Source organism: Oryctolagus cuniculus, chromosome 16, assembly GCF_051225735.1.
Source record: "Oryctolagus cuniculus isolate XC-2025 breed Fujian yellow rabbit chromosome 16, ASM5122573v1, whole genome shotgun sequence".
NCBI classification, from domain to species: Eukaryota; Metazoa; Chordata; class Mammalia; order Lagomorpha; family Leporidae; genus Oryctolagus; species Oryctolagus cuniculus.
Window position 1 is genome coordinate 91,939,981 of NC_142882.1, and position 23,821 is coordinate 91,963,801.

The 23,821-nt window shown below is 58.2% G+C and overlaps 1 protein-coding gene and 1 long non-coding RNA gene across 5 annotated transcripts in view; one reads left to right on the forward strand and one right to left on the reverse strand.

Annotated features, from left to right (window-relative positions):
- The window catches only part of GRB10 (growth factor receptor bound protein 10), a 113,300-nt gene that overhangs the window by 24,242 nt on the left and 65,237 nt on the right, over nucleotides 1–23,821 (reverse strand). For 2 of the 4 annotated variants that reach the window (XM_051853161.3, XM_070059469.2), the window contains exons 3-4: nucleotides 17,571–17,775; nucleotides 14,897–15,041 (exon numbers count right to left, since the gene is read on the reverse strand). In XM_051853161.3, coding sequence (XP_051709121.1) covers nucleotides 14,897–15,041; nucleotides 17,571–17,775 — 350 coding nt within the window. Of the gene's footprint in view, nucleotides 1–10,580; nucleotides 10,730–14,896; nucleotides 15,042–17,570; nucleotides 17,776–23,821 lie in introns of those variants that run through there. The other 2 variants (XM_051853162.3, XM_089315986.1) reach the window with 2 other exon arrangements.
- The window catches only part of LOC138845824 (uncharacterized), a 30,366-nt gene continuing 19,993 nt past the window's right edge, over nucleotides 13,449–23,821 (forward strand). Inside the window, exons 1-2 of the long non-coding RNA XR_016222933.1 lie at nucleotides 13,449–13,711; nucleotides 14,767–23,044. This is a non-coding gene — a long non-coding RNA (uncharacterized LOC138845824). The remainder of the gene's footprint in view (nucleotides 13,712–14,766; nucleotides 23,045–23,821) is intronic.

Consider the following 23,821-nt stretch of genomic DNA (forward strand, 5'->3'; position numbering starts at 1 on the left):
GCCTGTCCCGACTCCGAGGCTGAGAGCAAAGCTGAGAAAAAGTGGCACACGCTGAACCCTGAAATAGCAAAGCAGGCCCAGCAGGCAGCGCCGCGAAGCGCTTGCACCCCCCTCCAAGACTGCAGGCCCCTTTCCCCAGCACTGGTCAAACCCAGCTGCAGTGCAGGCGATCAGAGGCACTGAGCCCGGCACAGCACTGGCGGGGAAGACGAGGGGCTCTGAAACACTGCACCCCCACAGCACAGCAGCAGCAGCAAGGACCAAGACGGCATCTTGAGCCCCAGCCGCCTCTCACCAGGGGTTGCTCCCCGTACTGCCCACCGTCCCGGCAGCCCGGGCTCCCGCTAGCCTGACGATGCCCGGCTGCCCCCACTTGTCCCTTGGGAAGTGACTTGAGCCAGCCGCCAGCCTGGCAGCCCGACTGTGTTCCTCCCCGGCTGATGTAACTGCCACAGGCTGCTCTCCCAATCCCTGCTCATGACCCCAGGGTGGAGGTGAGGACAAGACACCACCACCACCACGAGCTCCAACCAGCCAGCCAGGGACACGCAGGGTCTCTGGGCCCAGCCAGCCAGGGACACGCAGGGTCTCTGGGCCCAGCCAGCCAGGGACACGCGGGGTCTCTGGGCCCAGCCAGCCAGGGACACGCCTTTGGTCTCCAGGTGAACGCCTTCCTCATCAAGGCTTTAACACCAAAGAGAAAACTTGGCCCCTGCAGCCTCACCTCTTCCAGGGCAGGGCGAGCCTGCATCCCCGAGTCCATACTCCTAACGCCCCTACACCTACGCTTGTGGGTGAGACTCGGCCATTGTCTTCGGGAGGGCCGGACTGTGTCGCTGTCCCTCCCAGCCCAGCCACCAGCCCTACTGCAGGTTGCTGCAGACTCTGAACCCCGGCTGCTCCGTGGCTACCCTCAAAATGTCCACGTCTGGTTTGAGCAGCAAAAGCTGGGATGAGCTGTGTCCATTGCGCACTCCCTCTCCTTCTGGTCTCCACAGGAGGCTGGGCTGGCAGGCCACACAGAAGGGCAGGCAGGCGGGAGACGGCTACTCCCGTAGTGAGGGGCCACGGGTGGACAGACTCTCCGTTCCAGGAACGGGACCGGGACTGCTGCGCTGCCCACGGCGCCCTGCACACGCCTCTCTGGCAGTCTCCCCACACTTCCAGGCCTGATTTCAGCCAGGAGGGGCCCCGGGACGGAACACGCTGTCCACAGCAGCAATCTCCGCGGGGCAGACGCGGGGCTGCGGACGAAGAGTGTTTGTAGCGAACACCAAGGGCGTTACGCAAGCAGCGGCCGCCCGCCACGGAGCCTCCCAAAGCCTGAGGCCCCAGAAGCAGCGCTCTGTTCTGGGCGACGACCCCTCAGCAACCACGGGGCAGCGTCGGGCCTTGTCTGGGAGGCAGGAGAGCGTTCTGCCAGCCCAGGGCCGCCCTGGCTCGCTAGGGTTCCAGCATTCGCACGGCATGAGGGAGGGTACAGGGGTCTCAGAGGTGGGTTCAGGCCACGACTCCACAGGGACTCACAGTTCAGCCAGGGGAAGGTGGGTCAGGTAGGTCCCTCCCAGGCCAACACTTGCCCTGGGAAGAGAGTCGGGAGCAGCGGGCAGGTGGACAAGCTGAGAGCCTGCAGTTCCAGCTGGGCCCAGCCCCCCACGGCTCAGGCCCAAGGCTTGCTGTCCCATCACGTGGCCCTGCCTTGCACACACACGGTGCTATGCCCCAGATACGGCGACAGCACCGCGAGGACTCGTCCTGTGGATAGGACGAGGCCTCTACAACCAGCCAGAGTCCTGATCCTGCCTCGGCCCCATGGGGGGCCCCCATGGTGGGGCAGGGCTGGGTGGTCCGGCCCCTCTGGGGCCTCAGGCTCCACACGTGGCACATGGGGGTCCCTACGCAGCAGCAGCCTTGGAGTGCTGTTCAGAGAGCTCATGAGATGGCCCTGGAAAAGCTCCCACCAGCTGTGCCCACCTGCCCGGGGAGGCGTGCGGATCTCATGTGGACAGGGAACAAGGCTCCTGCCAAAGGCTGCAGGGATGTGGTGGGGACAGGCGTCAGGTGGCCACTCCCCACCCTGATTCCAGTCCCGGGGAGCAGACCTGGACAAAGTGGCCAATTCCAGCTTCCTGGATGACCTCGTCTCTGTGGCAAAGGCCACGCATGAAAACACAGGGTGAGGGGACAGAGGGCCGGACGTGTCAGCAGCTGACACCTTCACGGTTGGTGCAGAAGAGCCGGACCTGCTCTGAAAGCCCTCCGTGGTGACAGGAGCGCCACTGCCTGCAGGCTGTCCAGCGCCACCTGCTGTGCGCTCCTGTACAGAGCGGCAGCCAGGGCTTCCTGCACACACCGAGGGAAGGGTATGTCACGGGCCCAGTCCACCTGGGGCGCCTGCCTGGCTTTCTGTCCCTCTGCTCGCTGCCCCAGGCAGGTGGAGGGTGGGGGCTCCTCGGGGCTCCTCCCTCCCGTCAAACTCAGCATCGGCCCCACCGCGGCTCTGGGCGCCAGGCACACCTTGCTGCAGCTGGCCGACTGCCGGTGCCAGGAGCCTCCTTGCTGAACTCAAAAGACCTCTGGACTCTGGCCAGGAGGCTCCGCCAAGGGCTCTGCAATGACCACCTCGTAAAAATAGAAAGCGAGGCCCTCTCGGCCCCAGCTGCAGTGTCCAGTGTCCCTGGCCAGCCGGCCTGGCATCCTGACGCACACACTGCCCCAAGCAGCTGAGGCCCGGCCCTGACCTCCACACAGAAATCCAGACCTCAGGGTATGGAGTCAGCGGTGCTCAGGCCCAGTTCCTCTTCATTCTTCCTTGTGCAACTCTACCTCTTGGGCCGAAAGCTCCCCAATGGCAGGCGTTGGGTGCAGCGGTTAATGCGTCACGTGGGACACCCACATCCCACATCACAGTTACTGCTTCCCGCCAGGGTGTACCCTGGGGGGTGACTGGCGATGGCTCAGTTCTCGGGATCCGTCACCGTGTGGGACCCAGACGGAGTTCCTGGTTCCTGGCGCCAGCCTGAGCAAACCTGGGCTGTCACAGGCACTTGGGGAATTTACCAGTGGATGGAGGATTTCTATTATTATATATTTTTATAAAAATAATAATTTTTATGGGGCTGGTGCTGTGGTACAGTGGGTTAAAGGCCCAGTCTGCAGTGCCGGCATCCCACTTGGGCACCGGTTCTAGTCCTGGCTGCTCCTCTTCTGATCCAGCTCTCTGCTATGGCCTGGGATAGCAGTAGAAGATGGCCCAAGTCCATGGGCCCCTACAGCCACATGGGAGACCTGGAAGAAGCTCCTGGCTTTGGATCGGCGCAGCTCTGGCTGTTGCGGCCAACTGGGGAGTGAACTAGTGGATGGAAGACCTCTCTCTCTCTCTCTCTCTCTCTGTAACTCTGAATTTCAAATAAATAAATAAATCTTTAAAAATAATAATTTTTAAAAAGCTCTGGTAAGCTGTGCTGAGACTTAGTGATTCTCAGTGCCTCTCTGAAGTACCAGCGGGAACGCCTTCTGGCATGGCCACATTGTAACTGGAATGCTAAAGGACGCACCCTGGGAGGGTAACCATAGAAAGGGACAGGTAGGGATGGCCAGTGGAACACTACCGTGACCGTGGAACCCTACTGTGTGATAAACCCCACTACGGGTGCTGCATTCCACTGAGACTGCTGAGCCCACTGAGGGCGCTGAACCCCGCTGTGACTGCCAAGCCCCACGGTGGGTGCAGTGATTCTATGGGGGCTCCAGAACACGGAGCAGGGGCAGCTCTGCTCAGGCAGGAGAGGAAATCTCAACTCCAGGGCAGATGCACTGCCTCCCACCCCTCCCACCCCTCCCCACCCGATGAAGAATGTTCTGGAAGGCAGAACAACCTGTCAAGGAGATGGAAAGAACTGGAGCTGGCATTTGGGCCCAGGGCTCCCTGGCTCTCCAGGCAGAACCAAGCAGGGTAAGGGAAGTTAATTTTGGTGAAAAGGAATGTGTTTTACCTAACGCTTTTCAGCTCCTTGGTTCCAAATTAACAGCATCGTTCCTGTTCATCAAAACAGGAAACCAAAACAGCACCAAGAGCCTCCCAAGGAGGTTGAGCCCAGCTCCCGGCTTGGAGATCAGTGGACCAGAGGCTGAGGCACGGGGTGAGGCCGGAGCGCGGTGGGGATGGGGCAGGGACGGCAAGCAGGCTCCTCCTGGCGTCCCTGGTCTCTCTTTACAAAGGCATCAGGACTGGGTCGTGGGCTCGACCCCACAGCCTGACCCACTCCCTTCACCTCCCACAGGCCCCACCTGCAGACACCACAGTGGATCAAGCTGTGGTCTCGTGCACCAGCCGTTACCACAAGACACTGTGCTTCAACGTCTGCATGCGCCTGGGGGCCAGATCCTTTACAGATCAAAGAAGATGCAGGCTGAGTTTGTCCTGCCACGTGTGCACATATCCACATGCATGCACGAGCACACACATGCACGAGCACACACAAAGCACATGGACAAATCATACACACGAATATATGCAAGGACAGGTACAGAAACATGCATCCACACAAAGCACACGTTTACACACACGTACACAAGAACACATAACCCATGCACACACACACGAATGCAGATGCACAGACACATGCATGCAAAAGCATGTGCACACCTAAGTGCATGTATACATGTACACAATTCATGGAAACATATACCCACAGACACACATAGAAGCTCACAAATACACACACGTACAAATATATGGACATGCGTGTGTGCAAACATGTACACCCATCTACATAAACACATACATGTACACACAAGCATCCACACACACATATGCACAGGCACATATCTCGGTTTTTACTGTAATACATTCACTGTAACAAACTTGGAACAAAGGAAGAACACCCTGGCGATGACCCCCAGCTCCTTGGTTCCCTGCCGTAGCCCGAGGGGCCGCCCACCCGCCACTCCACGCACAGCCAGGACAGACATGGAGACCAAGTCCAGTCCCATGGCAGCTTCCCACGCCTGGCCTCACGCCACGTCATCGGCACTGCCCAGCTGCAGCCCCGTGGCTGTTTCGGAGCCTGTCAAGTTTCTCCACGTGCTCAGCTCCAACAGGAGACTGCCAGTGTTCCCTTCCGGTCGTGGGGCTGCTGGGGACCTCGCACCTGCGCCTCTCACTTTCTTCAGAGGAAGTGCTGTGTGCCGCACGTCAGCCACACACCCTCTCACATGGGAAGCGTGCCGCAGACAGGGCGGGCTGGCCACGTCCCCACAGCTCCTCCAGTTAAAGCAGGCAAGGGGCACAACGCGGCACGGCTGGTGTGTGGCGTAACCCTGCGTCCTCCGCTTCCCTGTTGGGGCAGCTCCCTGCAGCCAACCCTGAGCACACAGACGGGCGTAGGTGACAGCAGGGCCTGCTATCCCCCCAACCCCAATCCCTGACTGCTGGCGACTGGCAGGCGGGCTCGGGTGGGCATCCCCCAGGCCGTGCAGAGTGCACCTACTGCAGAGTGAGCGCCTAGCCAGCCATGGCTCCCACAGCCTCCCCTCACCCGCCTTCTCCTTTCACTGGTGGAAGGGAGGTGTCCACACAGGCCAGCTGTGCAGCAAGCAGCCTGGACCAGGAGCAAGTGCAGGACGTCGGCCTCCAAGAGGGCCGGGGCCGCTGCGCGGCACAGCTGCTGTGCCTGCCGAGACCTCACGGCCACCGGGGCAGCGGGCAGGGAGGCGCACGCAGGCCAGGCAGAACAAGGGCAGACGGGCTGCAGGGCAGGGTGGCGGAGCTGAGGCAGGCTTACTGGGAATTCAGGAGACAGTGAAATCTGAGGGGCGTGGTGAAGATGGGGGAGAGAGAGAGGGAGAGGGAGGGAGGGAAGGAGAGGGAGAGAGAGAGGGAGGAGGGACAGAAGGAGGAAGGGGGAGGAAGGGAGAGGGAGGGAGAGGGAGGGAGGGAAGAGGGACAGGAGGAGGAAGGGAGAGGGAGGGAAAGGGAGGGAGGGAAGGAGAGGGTGAGAGAGAGGGAGGAGGGACAGGAGAAGGAAGGAGGAGGAAGGGAGAGGAAGGGAGAGGGAGGGAGGGAAGAGGGACAGGAGGAGGAAGGGAGAGGGAGGGAGAGGGAGGGAGGGAAGGAGAGGGTGAGAGAGAGGGAGGAGGGACAGAAGAAGGAAGGAGGAGGAAGGGAGAGGAAGGGAGAGGGAGGGAGGGAAGAGGGACAGGAGGAGGAAGGGAGAGGGAAGGAGAGGGCGAGAGAGAGGGAAGAGGGACAGGAGGAGGGAGAGGGAGGGAGGGAAGGAGAGGGTGAGAGAGAGGGAGGAGGGACAGGAGGAGGAAGGGAGATGAAGGGAGAGGGAGGGAGAGGGAGGGAGGGAGGGAAGAGGGACAGGAGGAGGAAGGGAGAGGGAAGGAAAAGGGGGAGGGGGGCTCAGAGACGACAAAGGAGCTGCAATCCCAGGACTCCTCCACTGCTGGCCGAGACAGCAGACGCCATGGCCACACTTTCACAAGGGGAGCTGTCACTTAGGGCTGTGTTTTGATCCAAGAAAATGTATTTGCAGAAACATATGATTTTCACCCTGAAAATCCCAGTTCATCTGCTAAAGACATCTGCTACCAACGGAGTTTAGACTAACACTCTTCACACTACCAACAGAACCTTACGTTTCAGAATTCGGCTTCCTCACCATTCAAATGGCATCGCATAATCACAGAAACACCGACAGCCGGCAAGAGCAACGGTCACCAGTGAGATCTGTTCTTTACAAGCTCCGCGAGGGGCTGGTGTTGCAGTGCAGGGGGTCAAGGTGCCACCTGCCACACCAGCATCACGAATCAGAGCGCCGATGCCAGTCCTGGGTGTTCTGCTCTCAATCCAGCCCCTTCTTCCGATCCAGCTCCCTGCTCACGCACCACGGGAGGCGGGGGGATGCCCCAAGTGCTGGCACCCCCACCACCACACGGAAGACCTGGATGCGGTTTCTGCTCCTGGCTTTGGCCTGGTCTAGCCCCTGCCATCGTGGCCACTTGGGGGCAGAGGGGAGTGGAGGTAAACCAGAGGATGGAAGCTCTCTGTCTCTCTTTCAAATATATAAAATGATTTAAAAAAAAAAAAAAGCTCTGAGCTCTACAGGGGCTGGCACGGCATTGCGGTGTAACAGGTAAAGCCAGCATCCCATATGGGCAATGGTTGCTGTCCCAGCTGCTCCACTTCCAATCCGGCTCCCTGCTAACAGCCTGGGAGAGCAGCAGGAGACGGCCCAAGTGCCTGGGTGCCTGCACCCACGTGGGAGGCACTGATGAAACTCCTGGCAACTCACTTCGGCCCGGCCTACAGCTATCTGGGGACTAAATCAACAGATGAAAGATCTCTTTCTCTGTCTCTCCCTCTCTGTAACTCTAAGTTTCAAATAAATTAATTAGTTTTTTAAAAAGCCAAACAAATCCCCATGGCCTCCCAGTTTGTTCTTGTGGCAGTAAAAGTTAGCAACCTACAAGAGCAACTGGTGACCGTGTGCGAGGGCCGCCTCGCCCACATATCAGCTCTGGGCCTCCAGACGGACACCTGGGTTACAAAGATAAGGCGTCCAACAGATACATTTCACAGTGCGGAGAGCAGACCCAAGCAGTCAGTGCTACAGAGCCACAGGCAGGTCTCCACGTGGCAATCAAACATCAGAGGAGGTGTTAGTCTACACACACCACACACAGGGAAGGGAATGACGAAGCCAGGCCCATGCCATTCGCACCCAGGGCGGAGTACAGGCTCTCCCTGGGCACCTGCTCTGGCTGACCCGGGGTGCGGTGGTCTCTGGGCACCCTTCTCATACTCAGGGCTCTCTCTCATCTTAATCCCAAATGATGGTGTATTCCCAGAAGCGCTTCCCAGCATCTAACTGCTCTTTGGAAGGGGGTGACTCATCACATGGAGCGCCCACATCCAAACTGCCCCTCCGTTCTTCACAGGCAACTCCCGAGTGGGGCAGGGCCACTGGGCGCCAGCCGCAGGGGCCACGCTCTCCACTCTTCCTCTGATCCGTCATCTGTGCGGAGGCGATGCGGTAGGTAGGTTTCTGGATTTCAAATTTTGAAAAAGCTACAGGGGCTCCTCGTACTAAGTCAGAGTTCTGGCTGATTCGGCGGCTAAGAGAAAATAAAGCTACAAACCTAAGCTGCACCCAAAGCTTGACCACAAGGCGAGCAGGACAGCACGTGCATGCCACCTCGCTGGACAGCCTCCACGTGCCTGGCACCCCCGCGCCGGGCAGCACAGCAAACCCGTCTCATCCTCTGGCCTCAAGGTCTCAAAAACTGTTCACCTACAGCCAGGACGTGGGTTTCTATAGAAACCACTGGCCCTTTATGGGGTGGGGACTCCAAGTGACACCACAAAGGTTAGGGAAAGGGTGAGGGACCCAAGGGGAATCTCAGGCCACAAACCCAGGCTCTCGTGCAAGGACACGGCCTTTGCAGAGGGTGTGAGGGCACTGCATGTCAGCCGCGCCCAGACAGCCGCCCTGGCAGCTGCGTGTCCAGAGCCCAACAAGTCTGCCAGGCAGGGGCCAAGCTCCAGCCACGAGGGCCTGGCTCCAAGGCCCCGAAACGCAGGCCGCCCACACAGACGCGTGCTTACAGACGGCCAGAGTGGCACGCGCCCCAGGAACCTGCCCTCGGGGAGGGATCCACCGTGCAGTCAAGTGAGCCTGGACACGCAGCACGGCACCGCTTCTGCACAGACCCTGGGGGCAGGCACGGCCGAGCAGGGAGTGTGACACGGACCCCTGCTTGCCGGGTGGCTGTCGGCTGCGTCGTCCAAACACAGGAAATACTCAGGGCATGGCAAACAACTAAAAACATGCACAAAGTTACAGCTGCCCTCGCCTGAAACCAGGTGAAACAGAGAGACAGGAAGGCACCCAGCTGCGTGTAGGTGCAGGGGGCGACTGGGTCTTTGGTGCTTAGATCCCAAGGCTTAAGCCAGAAAGTACTGCTGCCTGCCTATCTGTGACCTCAGGGCTCCGCGGGGCACAGCGAAGCAGCGGCCGCCTGACGGCTCCCTTTATACCTCTTCAGGGCTGTGTTCATCTGCACAGGAGGTGACGATGGCAGAATTCTACAAGCAGGGCCAGAAACTGTCGCCTCGACTCCGTGCACAGTGTTGGTTAGCACGGGAAGCCATCTTGGGGGAAGGTAAGGAAAACAGGCATCAGCAGCTGGTTCTCTCCGGCTAAAATAAGAGCTGCCAGCAGGGGGCGCGCGCTCCTCCACCTTCAGGCCAGCGTGCCACGTCGGAGCTGGGCTTCCTAGAAACGTGGACACCTGGCGAGCCGCCGTGGGGGAGGGGCACCCACCAAACTCTCTCCTCCCAGTCCTCTGGGGCAGCCTCACTTGCTGTCCTCGCATACTCAAATCACCTCTCCTTCGCGCTACTTAAGAGGCTGAGAGGAGAACCTAACAAAGAACGGGGGAGGAGGGCTGGGTCCAGGTAGCGGTCAGGGCAGACAGAGGGGACAGAGCTGGTGAGGCTGCACAAGCGGCCCCCAGAAGGCACAGGGCCGGGAGAACTGTGATACCCAGCCCCCAGGACACACTCCCTGGAGGCCGGCTTCTATGGAGGCTTGAGAAGGTGGCACAGCGTTCCCCAAGGGGGGAGCCCCTCCAGCAGGACCCAAAGCACAACACTGCTCTCCTGGGAGTCCCATGGACCGCTTCACCCCAGACCCAGGGGGCAGACAGGCACAGACCAGAGCGTGGAGCAGAAGCCCCGTGGTCACTCTGCTTGGGGCCAGGAGTGCTGGATTCCAGATTTTGCAATGTTTGCTCATAGATAGGTACACTGTGAGGACACATCTGGGGGAATGCAAAGTTCACTTATGTTTCCTGCACACCTGATGCACAAAGCTTACAGAGAGCTGTGCACCGGATCTTGAATGCTTCTGTGTGTGGGGCACACTTCCTGGGGAGGGACCTCGGCTCTGCACGCAGGAAGCTCCATTGCCGTCTTGCAGATTCAACTGTGCAGACCCCACCCGAGTAACCACAGTCCGTGGGTGTGACGGGTTCGCTCTCCAGGCTGAACACCGTTCCAACACTCTCACGTAGAAGAGTTTCTAATCACAGAGGCCACCACACTGGTTAACAGGGAAAGGATTTCTGACCAGTGCCTGCCCTCCTGCTAGTGAACCTAAGTCAGAGCGCCAGCGAAAGTTAGCAAGTCAATGCAGTGGGAAAATCACTTTTGTTCATCCCAAGAGATGCAGCCCTCTTTGAAAAGTGCACCCACGCCTGGGGAAAACCGAGGCTAATTGCAGGGCGCCTCTGACTACAGCTCGGCCCTCACCACCGGAGGGGCTTCAGAAAGCCCCTGGGAAATGGAATGAAAACACACGTCAATTCTGATGCAAAACCTGCGCATGATGAAGTTCACGCCCAGGTTTTCAATAATATGCATTTTCCATGAACTTTCTGAAGGTCCTGGGTGTGTATGCGTTCCAAGGTTTTTTGTTGCTGCTGTTTTGTTTTTTGGGGGGCACCAAAGCAGACTGGTCTTTCTGAAACACCCCTCGAAACAGCCACATATGGCCAAGGCACAGACTCACGTTTCTGGCAGAGAAGGGGGATTCTTCCTGCAAAGCACGCTGGTGACTTCGAGTTCACATTTTCAGGATCAGGAGCTGCTGGAAGCCCTAACAAAGGCCCAGTCCTAGCGTCTCAGATTTACAGACTTCGCATGTAAAAAGATATTTATAGTCCAGAGAACGAATGGAGGCTGGGATTTCACATGAGATTCCAGTGACGATTTCCTGTCTCATACTTAGCCCCACAGTGGCCAGTTCCAGGTCACGCCTACTGGGCTACGGTTGCATCACTCGCCGGGAGGTCAACAGAGACACACGGGGACATCACGTCGGAGCTCCAGGACTACTCCCTGGCTACGGGGGCTGACGCCCGGCGGCTCCGAGCAGTGCCAGGGAAACCTGAAGCCACGGCGAGGGCACTCACAGTCCCAGTGTGGCCACGGCGCACGCCGCGCACAGGCGCCTTGGACATGGCTCTGGGAGCACACCTGAGTCCATCAGCTCTCAGAGCCTCCCAAACCACGCAGGACACGTGCATTTCCACAACAGCGAGGGAACGCGAAACACTCCCCAGACTAACCAGGCCTGAGTTTTCTTACTTTCACAATGGCCAAAGTAACTGGAATTCTAGAAAACGCAGGGGAAAGACCCAGTTGTGTGTGTGTGTGTGGGGGGGGTGGTAACAGAAGGGAGGCCTGGACACCAGGGCACAGATGAAGCCGGACGCTGCTCCACCACGTGCAGCTCAAGGAGGGGGACTGTGCGGGAGCCACCGCCCTCTGGAACCCAGCCTTCAGCTCACACAAGGGGTACACGCAACAGTGGAGACCTAATGTCGCTCTGAGCCTGCCTCAGACTTAGTTCTGCTACCATATTGCCTGCAGTCATGGGGCTGTCCCCAGGGCCGGTGTCCACCCCCAGGGCTGCAGCCCACTGTGTCCCCGTCCCATTCTAGGAGCAGGTGCATTGTGACAAGCACCAGGTCCACACCACAGCAATCACTCTCTAGACCTGGCATGCTGGCATCGCCGGCCACCAACACCTGACCACTCCTGCCCCATTAAGTGGCCACCTGAAATGGAAACCCAGGGAGAGTGGAGGCAGGCCAGTCTTGTAGTCGCTAAGGAAGGCCTCGTGTGCTTGGGCTATAACAGCCGGGGTCTCCTCTGCCCTCTCCCCTGCCCTGGTTCTCTACCCTAAACCTCTCAGGACGGACACAAGAGCCTGCTGCTGCCTCTCCGGCCCCAGTCACCTCCCAGACTACACCGTGCCTTCCCCTGGGCTCAGCTGGCTGGGTCCTTCTCCTTTCAGACTCTGGACTAGACCCTGGTCCCCACTTCTAAGAGAGGGGACAGCACCTCGCATTTCTCTTTCCCACAGACATGTGACAACAGGACACAGACACCTTACCCGACAGCATCACCCCAGGACTCCTGACTCAGAGACCTCAAAGGCAGGCGGCTGAGGGGCTCACGTGCAGCGCTGGCAGCACCAACAGACCACACTATGTCCGAGGCCCAAAGGAAGGGGGGACTCAGACAGACAAACATCCCCCTGGAGAGGCTCAGCGAGGCTCTGACACAGAAGTGCGAGCACTCGAGGCTGGGAAGGGGCAGAGGAAACAGGGAGCCGGGGAACAGCACACATCACGCCCATGTGGAAGCAGTGCGTCCAGTTATCAGTGGGTGCTGGTGAGGCTAGGCCACAGGAGCCACTGCGCAGGGTGAGGCTGGCCCACAGGAGCCACTGCGCAGGGTGAGGCTGGCCCCAGGAGCCACTGCGCAGGGTGAGGCTGGCCCCAGGAGCCACTGCGCAGGGTGAGGCTGGCCCCAGGAGCCACTGCATATTCCGTGAATGCAGAGGGTGCAGTGTTTAACACAGGGGAAGGGACTGTTCATTATCTGATTGTGACGGGTGTGTACTGAGCACACTCAGTGAGACGTGTCCAGTGTGTGCTATGTACACTCTGAGGTGTGACCAGCACACGCCGCGTGTCGTGCACACTGACATGTGAGCAGTGAGTGTTGTGCACAGTGTTGTTTGAGCAGTGTGTGCTGTGCAGTGAGGTGTGACTAACGCATGCACACTCAGTGAGGTGTGAGCGTGCATGTGTGCACAGTGAGACGTGCCCAGTGTGTGCTGTGCACACTCAATGTGTTCTCCGACTCTACTCCATGATGTGCACAGCCACACAGTGATAAACAATGATGATTCTAAGAAGTGTCTAGGGCAGGGCTAGGAACTTTTTTTCCCCTCTGGATATTTAGGATATCATTCATGAGCCACACAGATCGTCAAACTAAAAGTTAGCCTGCTATAGAGTTACTGAATTTCAAATCTTGCCTGCGGCTACCTGGACAGGACCACGCCAAATGATTTCCTGGGCGCTACGCTGCCCACAGGTGGGACGTCCCCACTTCGTGCAGGGAGCTGGACATGCTAACTAACCCGGCGCCATCATCGCGCACTGAGGACACGTGGTGCGGAGTTAGTCGGTACCTCATACACACGGACAGTTAGAACGAGAGAGAGAACAAGTTGGCTCTCTCTAAGTGCAGCCAAGCGATTCAGCCTTTCTGCCTGCGCCTCCCCTGTGGCCTGAGGACTCTGGGCGACAACCAAGACCCCAGAGCAGCGGGATCCTGGGGATCCCACGGAAACAGCAGCAGGCACAGTTCACAGTCTTCCTGATTCTCACAGACGCGGACAGCCCAGGGGGCACAGGCCCTTGTCCTGCCAGCTGCCAGCTAAGATTTTCATGGTCTTATTTTAGGATGGGTTACTCTGTAAACAACCTCGGCTACAAATCCATAGACAGTCTGTCTGGGTCCTTATTTGAGGCAGCCGTCACCCGGGAGGCAGACACCCCAGATGGACCTCAGGGCATGTGACGAGTGCCCAAAGCCAGGGCAGTGCTGGCTCCCAGACAGAGGCCACTGACCTCGCTCCCGAGTTTTGACGGCGCTGTGACCCAGCCGGCTCTGGAGGCCAGGGCCAGCGGCAGCAGCACACGTTATAAGAGCTGTCTGTGTGCCCAGGGCGCAGAACCTGCAGGGGACGGACAGGACACGCGAGTGCAGCGGGTGGCCAGCCTGTTGTGCCTGAGGACGGCAAAGTGCGGCAGTGGGGAGCCCCGGGACGCAGAGACCGTGGTAAGGCAGGTGACCTCCAGTGCTGCCTGTCTGGAAGACGGCCAGGGTCTCAGGAACCCGAATAAGGTGGCTGCAGCCTGGGCTCTGGGTCCTAGCCACCTCTCTCACCTCCATGGGCTCAGTCTCCTTGATTGCAGGAGAGAGAACATGTGGACTTAATTCCTAGGGTGGGTCTGGATAGCAAGTGGATGCATCAATCAATCAATATATTAACCACTCACAGTAATACCTGGCACACAAAAATACTCAAAAAAAAAAAAAAATCAGCTGCTGCTGCTGTAATTATCAGCAGCCCTGCCCCCCGCAAGGCTGGCTGGGTACTCCTGGCAGGGCCTGGAACCCACCCCGGCCCCAGCCCCCATCAACTAGGCAGAAGCCTATTTCTCTGACTGGACTGGCCACTGAGTTTCCTCACATACTGAGAATGGCTGCATTAACGTGGCATCTAAGTGAAGGTCCTACTTTTTTTTCTTTTTAAGTTTTATTTATTTGAAAGGCAGAGTGAGAGAGAGAGAAGATATCTTCTATCCGCTGGTTCACTCCCTATGACTACGGCAGCTGGGGCTAGGCCAGGTGGAACTCGGAGCCAGGAGCCGGGAGCCAGGAGCTCCGTCTTGGTCTCCCGTGTGGCTGGCAGACACCCAAGCACTTGGGCCACTACCTCTGCCTTCCTAGGTGCATTAGCACGAAGACAGATCGGAAGTGGAGGAGCCAGGACTCGGGGGCACTCCCACCCAGGATGCTAGTGAGCATCTCCTGCTGTGCCCTAACAAGCCGACCCTACAGGGCTAACGTCGAAACCACAAGCTCAAGTTCAGAAATGCAGCCATCATCCTCTGGTCAGGAGGAGGCCGCCGGCCTTGGAAGGCTGGTGTGCCGAGTCAGGACCACGAGGTGGAAACAGCTTTGTCAGGATGCCTGAGCCCAGGCACTTGAGCCTTGAGGCTGATTTCCCAGAAGGCTCTGGAAGCACTAAGAGCCGCCCTTAAGCACCACATCATCAGTGTTTGTGGCACATTTATGGAACGCGTTTGACACACGATTGCATTCCTCAGGTGGAATTCTGTCCGCTGAGTTCAAACCGCTCCTGAGACGTCAAGAATGGCGGCAGCGGGAGAAGAGCCCCGGCCCCTTCCTGCCTCCCCAGGTGAGCCACGCGCCTGTGCACACCCCACGCACACTCACCTGCTTTGTCACGGGCTGGCTCGGAGGCAGGGAGGCCGGCGGGAGCACCGGGGAGCTCCCAGGGCCGCTGAGCTCTGGGAAGGGGTTGGGGATGGCCGGCAGCGAAGAGGTTCGGAACTGCGGGTCTTCATCCTGAAGGCGCCTGCTGGGGAGTGCGAGAAGGGCGCGGTTAGGGCTGCCCTGGCCCGGGGGTCAGCCCCCCTCTTCCGTGGGGGTGCTCGGGGGCGGAGAGCCAGAGGCGACCCAGCACATGCTGCGTGTGGGGCCCCGGGGACGTCGGGAGGCAGCACAGGTGGACCCTGGGTGCGCCGTGCGGGCTGGGAGGCAGTCGAACCAGGGCTGTCCCAAGCCACATCTCTTCCACAAGCTCCAGAAGCCTGGGCCCAGGCGCACCCACGGGGGCTGCAGGACGGGGTGAGAGGCAGCCGCTGGGCGGCAAAGCTCAGGAGAGGGCGCAGCCACGGGCGGACATAACTGCCCCTCGGCCGCACACCCAGACCGCTAAATGCAGGAGCTGTGCTTCACCGTGACCAAACACTGAGGGGCAACGTGACAAGTTGTCATGCTCAGACGCGAAAGAACCAACTCCTCCATGAACCAGCGTGGGGCGGGGCCCTGTGCACGCACTCACCAGAGGCCAAGGGGCGCACATGCGCATGCGCACTACAGAGCCCCCACCCCACCCCCTGCCCAGGCGCGCAGGTGCACCGCAGACTCCTCAGGGCTCACCCAGAGGCTGCGGGGTTCCTCCAAACACCTCACCGCGGATCTCGGTGAACAGCTGATGTGCAGCCAGGTGTTTGTGGAAAGGAACGTTTCCGGAGAACAAGTCTGGGAGCATCCCTGAAGCAAACGTTTATCTAACCGAGGAAGCAAGCGCCCCAGCGGCCTCACCGAATTGTGAAATGAGCCCGCGCTTGTGTCCACAGAGAAAGGCTGCTGACCCTGAACTCACTGCAACCGCGGGTTTCATGAATCCATAGTCCTTGACACCACAGCTCAGCAACCCCGGCATTGCGGCACCGCCCGCACCAGCGCTACACCTGGGCCCATCTGCGCGTCCACCCCCTGCGCGTCCACCCCCTGCTCGGAAGCCTGCAGGCTTTGCTCAACAGCAGCTACGGGTGGGACTGGTGTTCTGGACACCGAGTTGGACAAACACCGGCAGAGGGGCCCAGCTGCCCCCACAATGGGACACAAGGCAGCAGACCTGAGAGGCAGAGGCCCGGGGCAAGACCAACATGGGGGCTGTAGAAAACCCCAAGTGTCAGACCAGAGAGAAATGTCTTAGAAGTTTCTGGAAGCCAGGAGGATCCTAGCACAAGGAGCAGAGTGCCTGGCAGACACAGTGCTGAGACCCCAGGGCAGAGGGCCGCCTTCACAGCCTCCGGAGTTAGTCCACTTGCGGGCTCAGCCTCACCTCAACCCTTGCCCTTCCTCCTGGGTCTCTATGCCCGAAATCCATCGGGAGTGCCTGGGACAGGCAAGGCTGCAGAGTCCCCAGCAGCTGTCCTCACTGCTCAGCCTGGGTTCACAAAGGTCTCCATGGAATGTGGAAGGCACCCTCCGCGTCCCCCTCTGCCCAGCTACCTCCTTATCTCTCAGCCACGGTCCTCCTGGACACTCAAGACAAAACCGGGTAGGCCTGCACGCTCTGTCTCCTCCCCACCAGAACCCACGTGCTCACAATCTGCACGCTTGCTGCCCACCACGCGCCCAGGGTCCTCATCAGCCTGCCACCCTCTCCAGCCGTGAGCTGACTTCCCGGTCAGCAAACGCTTGGACCCCTCTGCCCTCTGTCCTGCCGCCCTCCACCGACCCTAGGCAGCCAGAATGACGTTGCCAAGACCCAAACCTGTCCAAACTCCCCCGACCCCGACCCCATTCTGCCCTTGGGAAGGACACCCTGGGGCCTTAGAGGCCCCACTCCGGGCCCCAAGATTGCGACCTCCTGGACAGCCGTCTCCGGCCAGCCACCTTGCTCAGGCCTCTGTGTTCTTGGGAACACAGTGTGGCCTGGCTTGTGCGTTTCTGACAAGCCCCAGGGGCACAGGTGCTGTTGGTCCCAGACCCCCATGGGGAATGCAGGCTCGAGGCCCGCACTGCCTGCACTGTGCAGGCACCTTTCCTGCTTCCTCTGCACCAGGAGCAGCGGCACACAGCAGGCGCTCATTCAAAGCTGCCGGCAGTGTGCGGAGCCCCACATTCACCCAGTCCTGCCAGGCTGGACCCACGTACACTCAGTGGTCTCGGTCACCTGTGGTCCACAGGCATGGTCAGGGCCTGAGGCTCTTCCCCACAGAACACTGTCCAAAGATCAGCAGTGGTCACCGCCTGTGTCACCCACCTGTTACCCTCATTGTGTGGACAATGTCCCATCGCGCCATCCCGAAAAGAAGGGGAGCGTGGTGAATCGGACATCACAATAGCGCGTGCCTGTGCACATGACTCTACCGCTGTGCCTAATTCACAAACTATCATAGGTGTGTGTGTGTAGGAGAAATATGCATGTAGAGTTTATCCATGGGGGGGGGGGGTCCTCACATGCCCCCGCAGTCAAGGAGGCACTAAAAGGAATCCATCAGCCCCGTGTTTTGCTCAGCCAACCCATGCCTCCCGACCCCACCTGACAAGCAGAAGCAAAGCCTATCTCTGCGGAAGGACACGGGCTCACCTGACGGCCAGGATGTGCACAGGCTGGGAGCGCTGCACCTTCTGCGGCGGGGCGGGGCGGGCACTCGCGGCAGGCGGCGGGCTGCGGGTGTGCTGGCCGTTCTGCAGCAGGGGCACCGTGTCCGACTGCATGTTGCTGCAGGCCGAGTACAGGCTCTCCAAGGATGTGTTCATGTCATTCACCAGCTTCTCCAGGTCGTCATCCTCTGCAGGGGACAAGGCGAGAGCAGGGAGGACACGTTAGTGGCGGCCCGAGTCGCACCAACACACCTTGGGATCAGGTTCCCAAACTCGGCGACTCTTGACAGCGTGTCGGGAAGAATCGGTGTTAGGTCTGGGCGCCGCATCCCTGTCCGAGAGACGCCTTAGGCACCACACTTGCCACCCATCCCTGAGATGCCAGGGGAGCCCAACCCACGTCCACCTCTCTCCAGAGCACCCGCTCAGGTGCCCCCTCCTCAACTCCACCCACACTTAGCCACGCCCCAGGGCCGCAGGATCATCCCAGGAGGACACTGTCCCTAGTGAGGTCCACTAGGACTCTCTGCTCCCTGGGACTCCAAAGTGAAACAGACATGGGAGCTACGCTGCAGCCACGCCCGACACCAGTCCCAGTCCAATGAGGCTAGACAGCAGCCAAAGCCTTAGCAGAGACTCACTGTGTGGCCACTGCTAAACATGTGCAGCGTGGACTCCGAGGTACCCACCCTGCCCCCACATTGGCCCCAGAGTCCGAGGAAGGCCGTCTGCACCAGGGGCACAAAGCACATGCAGGGGCAGAAGCCAGGGTGGCACAGGACAGGTGGACAGAAAGGGATGGAGCCCAGAGTCCACAGTAATTAACTGCACATGAGTCAACCTGGCTGGGCCATGGCGCCCAGCTCTGGTTAAACACCAGTCCAGGCACTGCTCAGAAGGTCTGGTGGACAAGACTCCAGGCACGACAGAGCCTCTGCCACACACACTCAGATAAAGTTTCCAAGGTTCTGGAAGGAAGAAGCAATGCCGCCCCATCCTGCAGATTTGGGGCTCTCTGGACTCCACAGTGTCGCTCTCAAACCAGCTCCTAGAATGTGTGCATTTCTCTGAGGACCTGGATTGGTACAGAGACTTTGGGCTGCAACCAGCACCCTCAGACAGGGACAATGACAGGGACCTGTGACCGGGGTACGCAGCTGGGCTCAGGGCAGCCTCGTACAGCTCGGCTTCTGGTGCTTTCTGAAGCCGGGCTGTACCCTGCACAGGGAACAGGTCTACAGGACAGCCGCACACCCCCAGAGCGATGTTTGGCTGTGCTTCAGCTACTCTGAGGTTCTTCTGCATCTGTGACCCAGTCCACGCTCACAGCGCTGGCTCTATGAGACTAGCCTCTTGTTAACAGCACAGCAGGCACCAGCTGAGCTCCCTGCAGGGCAGCCTGCTCCCCAGTGCCCTGGGTGACATCCCCTTGACACACAGGGCTTGCAGTCACAGACAGCAGGGCTGCCCACTGAAGGAGCCCAGAGGCTGCACCAAGGCCATCCAATTCCAGCCGTGCTCCACAGGGTGCAGGTCAGAACTGGGGACCGGGGTGTCCTAACTCCTTCTTCCTTTGGCTGTAACATGGGGTTAGCAGCAGGACCCTGCCTCAGCGACGGTGGGGGCTGGCTTAGTGATTATCTGTAGCCTTGGAACAGACAGGAGCACAGCAAACAAGGGCATGTTACTAATTAGCTTGACTTCCAGCTCTCCCTACAGAACAGACAGCGTGGTCACTATTCACCCAGTTTAACGGCCACGGAGCCAGGACTCATGGGATTAAGTTGCTTGCCCAAGATCACACAGCGCTAAGCAAAGTGCCATGAGGTTAAAAATGAGCTTGGCAGCTGCTCCTCTGACCTGAGCAGGTGCACACCCCATATAGGAGCTCACAGATCTTTCCAGAACATACTGCCTCCCGCCTTCCTGCTCCCCACAAAACCCTGCAGCGGCCCTTGCTAGGGCTTCCCACATCACTCAAGGCTGAGGGGCATAGTAAGACAAGACAGCATGAAATAACGACACCACAGCACCGCCTGAAGGCCGGGGAGCTGGGGGCGGGGGCGGGGCAGAGGACCCCAGGGGTAGCACCTGGGCATCTGCAACAGGTGGGGGCTGATGCAGGTTCAGAAAGGCCTGTGCCTTCACTGGGTTGCCCCTCTGCACGTTATGATCTTTGCTGATCTCCTCACCAAAGCCACATGAATCAGAGACGTTCCACTTCAGGTTTTAATATTCATGAATGAAATCCAACCCCAATATTTCAACATTTCACACCTTCCTACCTTCCACCACCATCGAAACAAAAATAGAACGTTTAAAGCAATCTGAATGTCCTACTCTAAATCCAACCTTGATATTTCCTCTGGGGTCCATCAGTATGTTATCTGTTTGATAACAGATTCTCTCACAGATATCTGACTGACTTATGTATGTCAACTTGGTTAAGTTCTAACGGAGACCGAAAGTTCCGTCTTCGAAAGAGTGATGACAATGTCTGATGTGGAAGGAGACACTTCCTCATCAAGTTGAAAAAAGAAGTCACTAGTCACTACACCGCGGTGTTACGGAAACCACATGTGGTTTCTGGGGACGCGCCACGTGCCACGTGTCTCAGCGAGGACTCTGGGTGCCTTTGTGTGCTGCGGCTGCTGCTGGATTCTCTTCTGGCCCTGTGGATCCAGCCAATCAGCACGGCGCTGCCAGGTAATGTAAAGAGAGAACAGGGCAGATGCTCCTGAACAGGACCCAGGTGCGGTGCCGAGCCGACGCTGACCCAGTGCCAACGAGTCCCTGTGACTGTCCTCTGAAGGAGCCAACTAGGAGGAGAGGGAAGCACGGTCTTGTCCACAAGGCGCCCTCACACGGATCTGTGAGGCAGTATTCACTGCACAAATATAGGCCAAATGACACAGCTGCCAATCAAGTTATTAATAGTTATTTTCCTTCCTTAAATAACCCATTCCAGACCTGGGCATTGACTTTGCCCCAAATATTTGAGAAGCTTATCTGATCTCAAATTCACATCTCGTTTGGTTTCGCCGTCATTAGCAAGGTGAGGCTGGTCTGGTTCTAAAATAGACACAAATTCAGTGAAACACATTTGCATTTGGCTTATAAACCGTTCCAAGCCAATGTCTTCCATAAACCAAACGAGGTGTGCTGGCCCCGGGACAGGCCAGGGGAGAGAGACCAAGTGAGTAGCGAAGAATTTGCTTCTCTCCTGCCCTCCTCACTTCCTCCACTCAAAAACACACTACTGGGTTCACAGCACCCTCTAGTGTCTCTCGGGTGCTAATCAGAGATAAAGACGCTGCTTGATTCCCCGCACTGAATCGTCTCAGCCAACTCTCCCACCCCCAGAGCTTCTTGCAGGAAGCTTTAGGGACACATCCATCACGGTTCTCTGTGCACAGAAGTGAACCTCTCGTCCCCTCCCCCGCTTTCACAAACAGGGCGCCCATTAGGCAATGAACAGCCGAGGGGCAGTCGCAGTAGGTTCAGGCCCCGCAGAGAAAACACGTAGGGTACCTTAAGTGAAAAGTCCCCAAAGCACGTGCAAAGGTCAGAGTTCCTACCCTGTCTGTGTGGACAAGGACTGGAGGGCGGCTGCACAGGTGACTGCACCTGGACCCTGTTCACTTGGCAAGCTGCCTTTGCTGACTTCCAGCCAAGTGAGCCTTTGTGCAAACAGAACTTAGAATTCTCCTGAAATGTCCTCCCGCACACCGACTCGGTCTGGGCAGAGGCACTCACTGTCGGCGTGTCGACTCTGGACACGCGCGAGCAGATTCACCGCATCGGGCGCCACGCTCTCAGTCTTTGTTCTCATTCACCAGGGTTAAGGAAACTCAGTGAACGCAAAAAGAAATCATGTAACCCGAGCCCAGCTAAAGATACCACTGCACCTTCCAATTCATAGAGTTATTTTACAAAATGGAATCAGTGTTTCATTTCTGTGGTTTCGACAGGATTTGAGGCAGGAAATAAAAACCCCAGAATCAGTCTGTCCAGGGTACGCACAAGAACTCTCCTGCAGGGCGTCGGAGTCTGTACCCCTTTGTTTCGTGTTCTAAAGGATGCATTTATTTACTCATTTGAAAGGCAGCGCGTAGTGAGAGACCCCGGCTCCCTCCCTGCCTCGCTGGGCTCCCCGTGCGCAGGATTCCACGCCGTCCGCGGGAGAAGTCCTTGAGGCGCTCAGGCTTGGGAGGACATGGAGGAAGCCGGTATTTCAGAAATGAGTGGCTAAAGTCACGTTTCCCTCATAGAAGAATTCTTACGATTTAGCCCCCTCCTCCTCCTCCTCCCCCTCCCCCTCCCCCTCCCCCTCCTCGTTTTAATGGACACCTAACGGCTGTACGTGTTTCTGGGGCACGACGTGAGGTTTGTACACTGTGTCACGTTCAGGTCAGGGGAACTGGCACATCCACAGCTCAAACACTGATCATTTCATTGTGGCGAGAGAACAAAGTCCTCTTTCAGCTGCTCAAAACAGACCATACATGATTGTCACCTATAGACAACCTACTGTGCAAGCCCAGGAAGGATCCCACGACCGGGTGGACCAGGTGCCTGCAGGGACCTCTCCTCCATTGCATAGAGCCTCCACAAGGCCCTCAAGACACGGTCTGGCCATCTGAGAGTATTTACCTTCATGGGGCTCTTTCAGAACTCAAAAGCAAACACTGGCCAGGCTTCCTGCGCATTCCCTTTCGCGACTCTTGAGTTTCTAAGGGCTGTGCCCTCCCTCCTAGCGACGCAACCTGTGCCTTTCCCACTAAGTGCCCCGGGCTTCACATCTGAGTCTAGGGTGAGTCTGCTTAATTTGGCCCACCGAATGCCAAGCTGGCAGAATTTCACAGGTTGGCGCATCAGGCTGAGTGGAGGAGCTGATGGACCCACAGCTGCTGAATCCCTAATACCTCAGGGAGTCCTCGGAACTGCTGGGGGGGGGGATCATGGGGGCTGCATTTCTCTAGCTAGAAGCAGCCTTTCGCCACCCCTGTCCCCTGCACTGCTTGTCTCTGGGCTGAGGGCTCAGAGAGAGCCAGAAAGGAGTACGGGAATCCCAGGACTCTAGAAGAGATACCGCCACTCACTCCGAGACACTTGGACTAGCCGGCCCACTAGAGAACTCCAGGAGCGGTGAGAATCACACCAGGGGTGCGTCGAGTTTGCTCCGTGGCGGGCCGCGATGCGTGTGTTCTGATGGGTGGCTAGACTTGGCTCACTGTGACCTAACTCTTGCTAACACTGTCTCCGTGCTGCAGGATCTGGCAGCAAAACACGGATCTTCAGCACAGATCTACCATTCCCTCTGACGGGGGGTTGTGTGCAACGGGTGTGCAGCATATGCACTGCTCCGCTGCCACAGAGCCCACAAAAGGACAGGAAGTCTGCCTACTCCAACAGGAGGCCCACCCACTCTGAAAGAAAGTCTACCCACGCGGACAGGTGAGTTAACTGCATTTTACTTACTTCCCCGGGCAACGAATGTCAGAGACTATGTCAAGGGCAGCTCAGCTCTCAGAAACAGGCACAGGCTTCCTGCTGGCCAGGCAACCCTGCCTCCCCCAGCAGCGGGGGCAGGGAGAGGAACCGTAGATTCAGCCCTCTGTACTGGGATTCCAGGGATTTTAGTGGATTTTATATATAAAAATCTACACTGCAAGGTGCTGCGAAGTTCCATCAAAAGAAACAAAGGAAAGCTGCTCATTTCACTCGGTCTTCCATCCACGAACACGAAAGACTGGTGTCTGATGTGCAGCAAGTGTGCCCTGGGAAGGCAAGTGTGCCATCCTGTCTGGGCTGGGCTTCTCCACAGAGCTGGAAGGAAGCACCTGGCACTCTGGCTCCACGAGGCGTGGTGACCGCTGTGTCTGCACTGTAGAGCCCTTCTAACACAGGCAGGGGATTCTCCACCGCCCAACGCTACAGCCGGCCAGGCAAGGCCCAGGGAGCTGGGCCACAAATCCACTCAAAAAGCAAAGACGCAGCCGTGCTGTTTCTAGTTGTGCTTCTAGAAAACACGGTGGGGGGGCACCCGAGTCCCAGAATACCATTCCGGAAGTGTGAAAGACAACGCCGCATCATCTCAACTCTGCCTTAGCGACTTAATTTGTTCCTTCTCAACCATTTGATTTCAATTCCGAATTCTTCTATTACATCATGAATCAGGCAGAAATCTGGGTACAAGAAACTATATAAATAACTTGTCATTCTGGAAGGTTC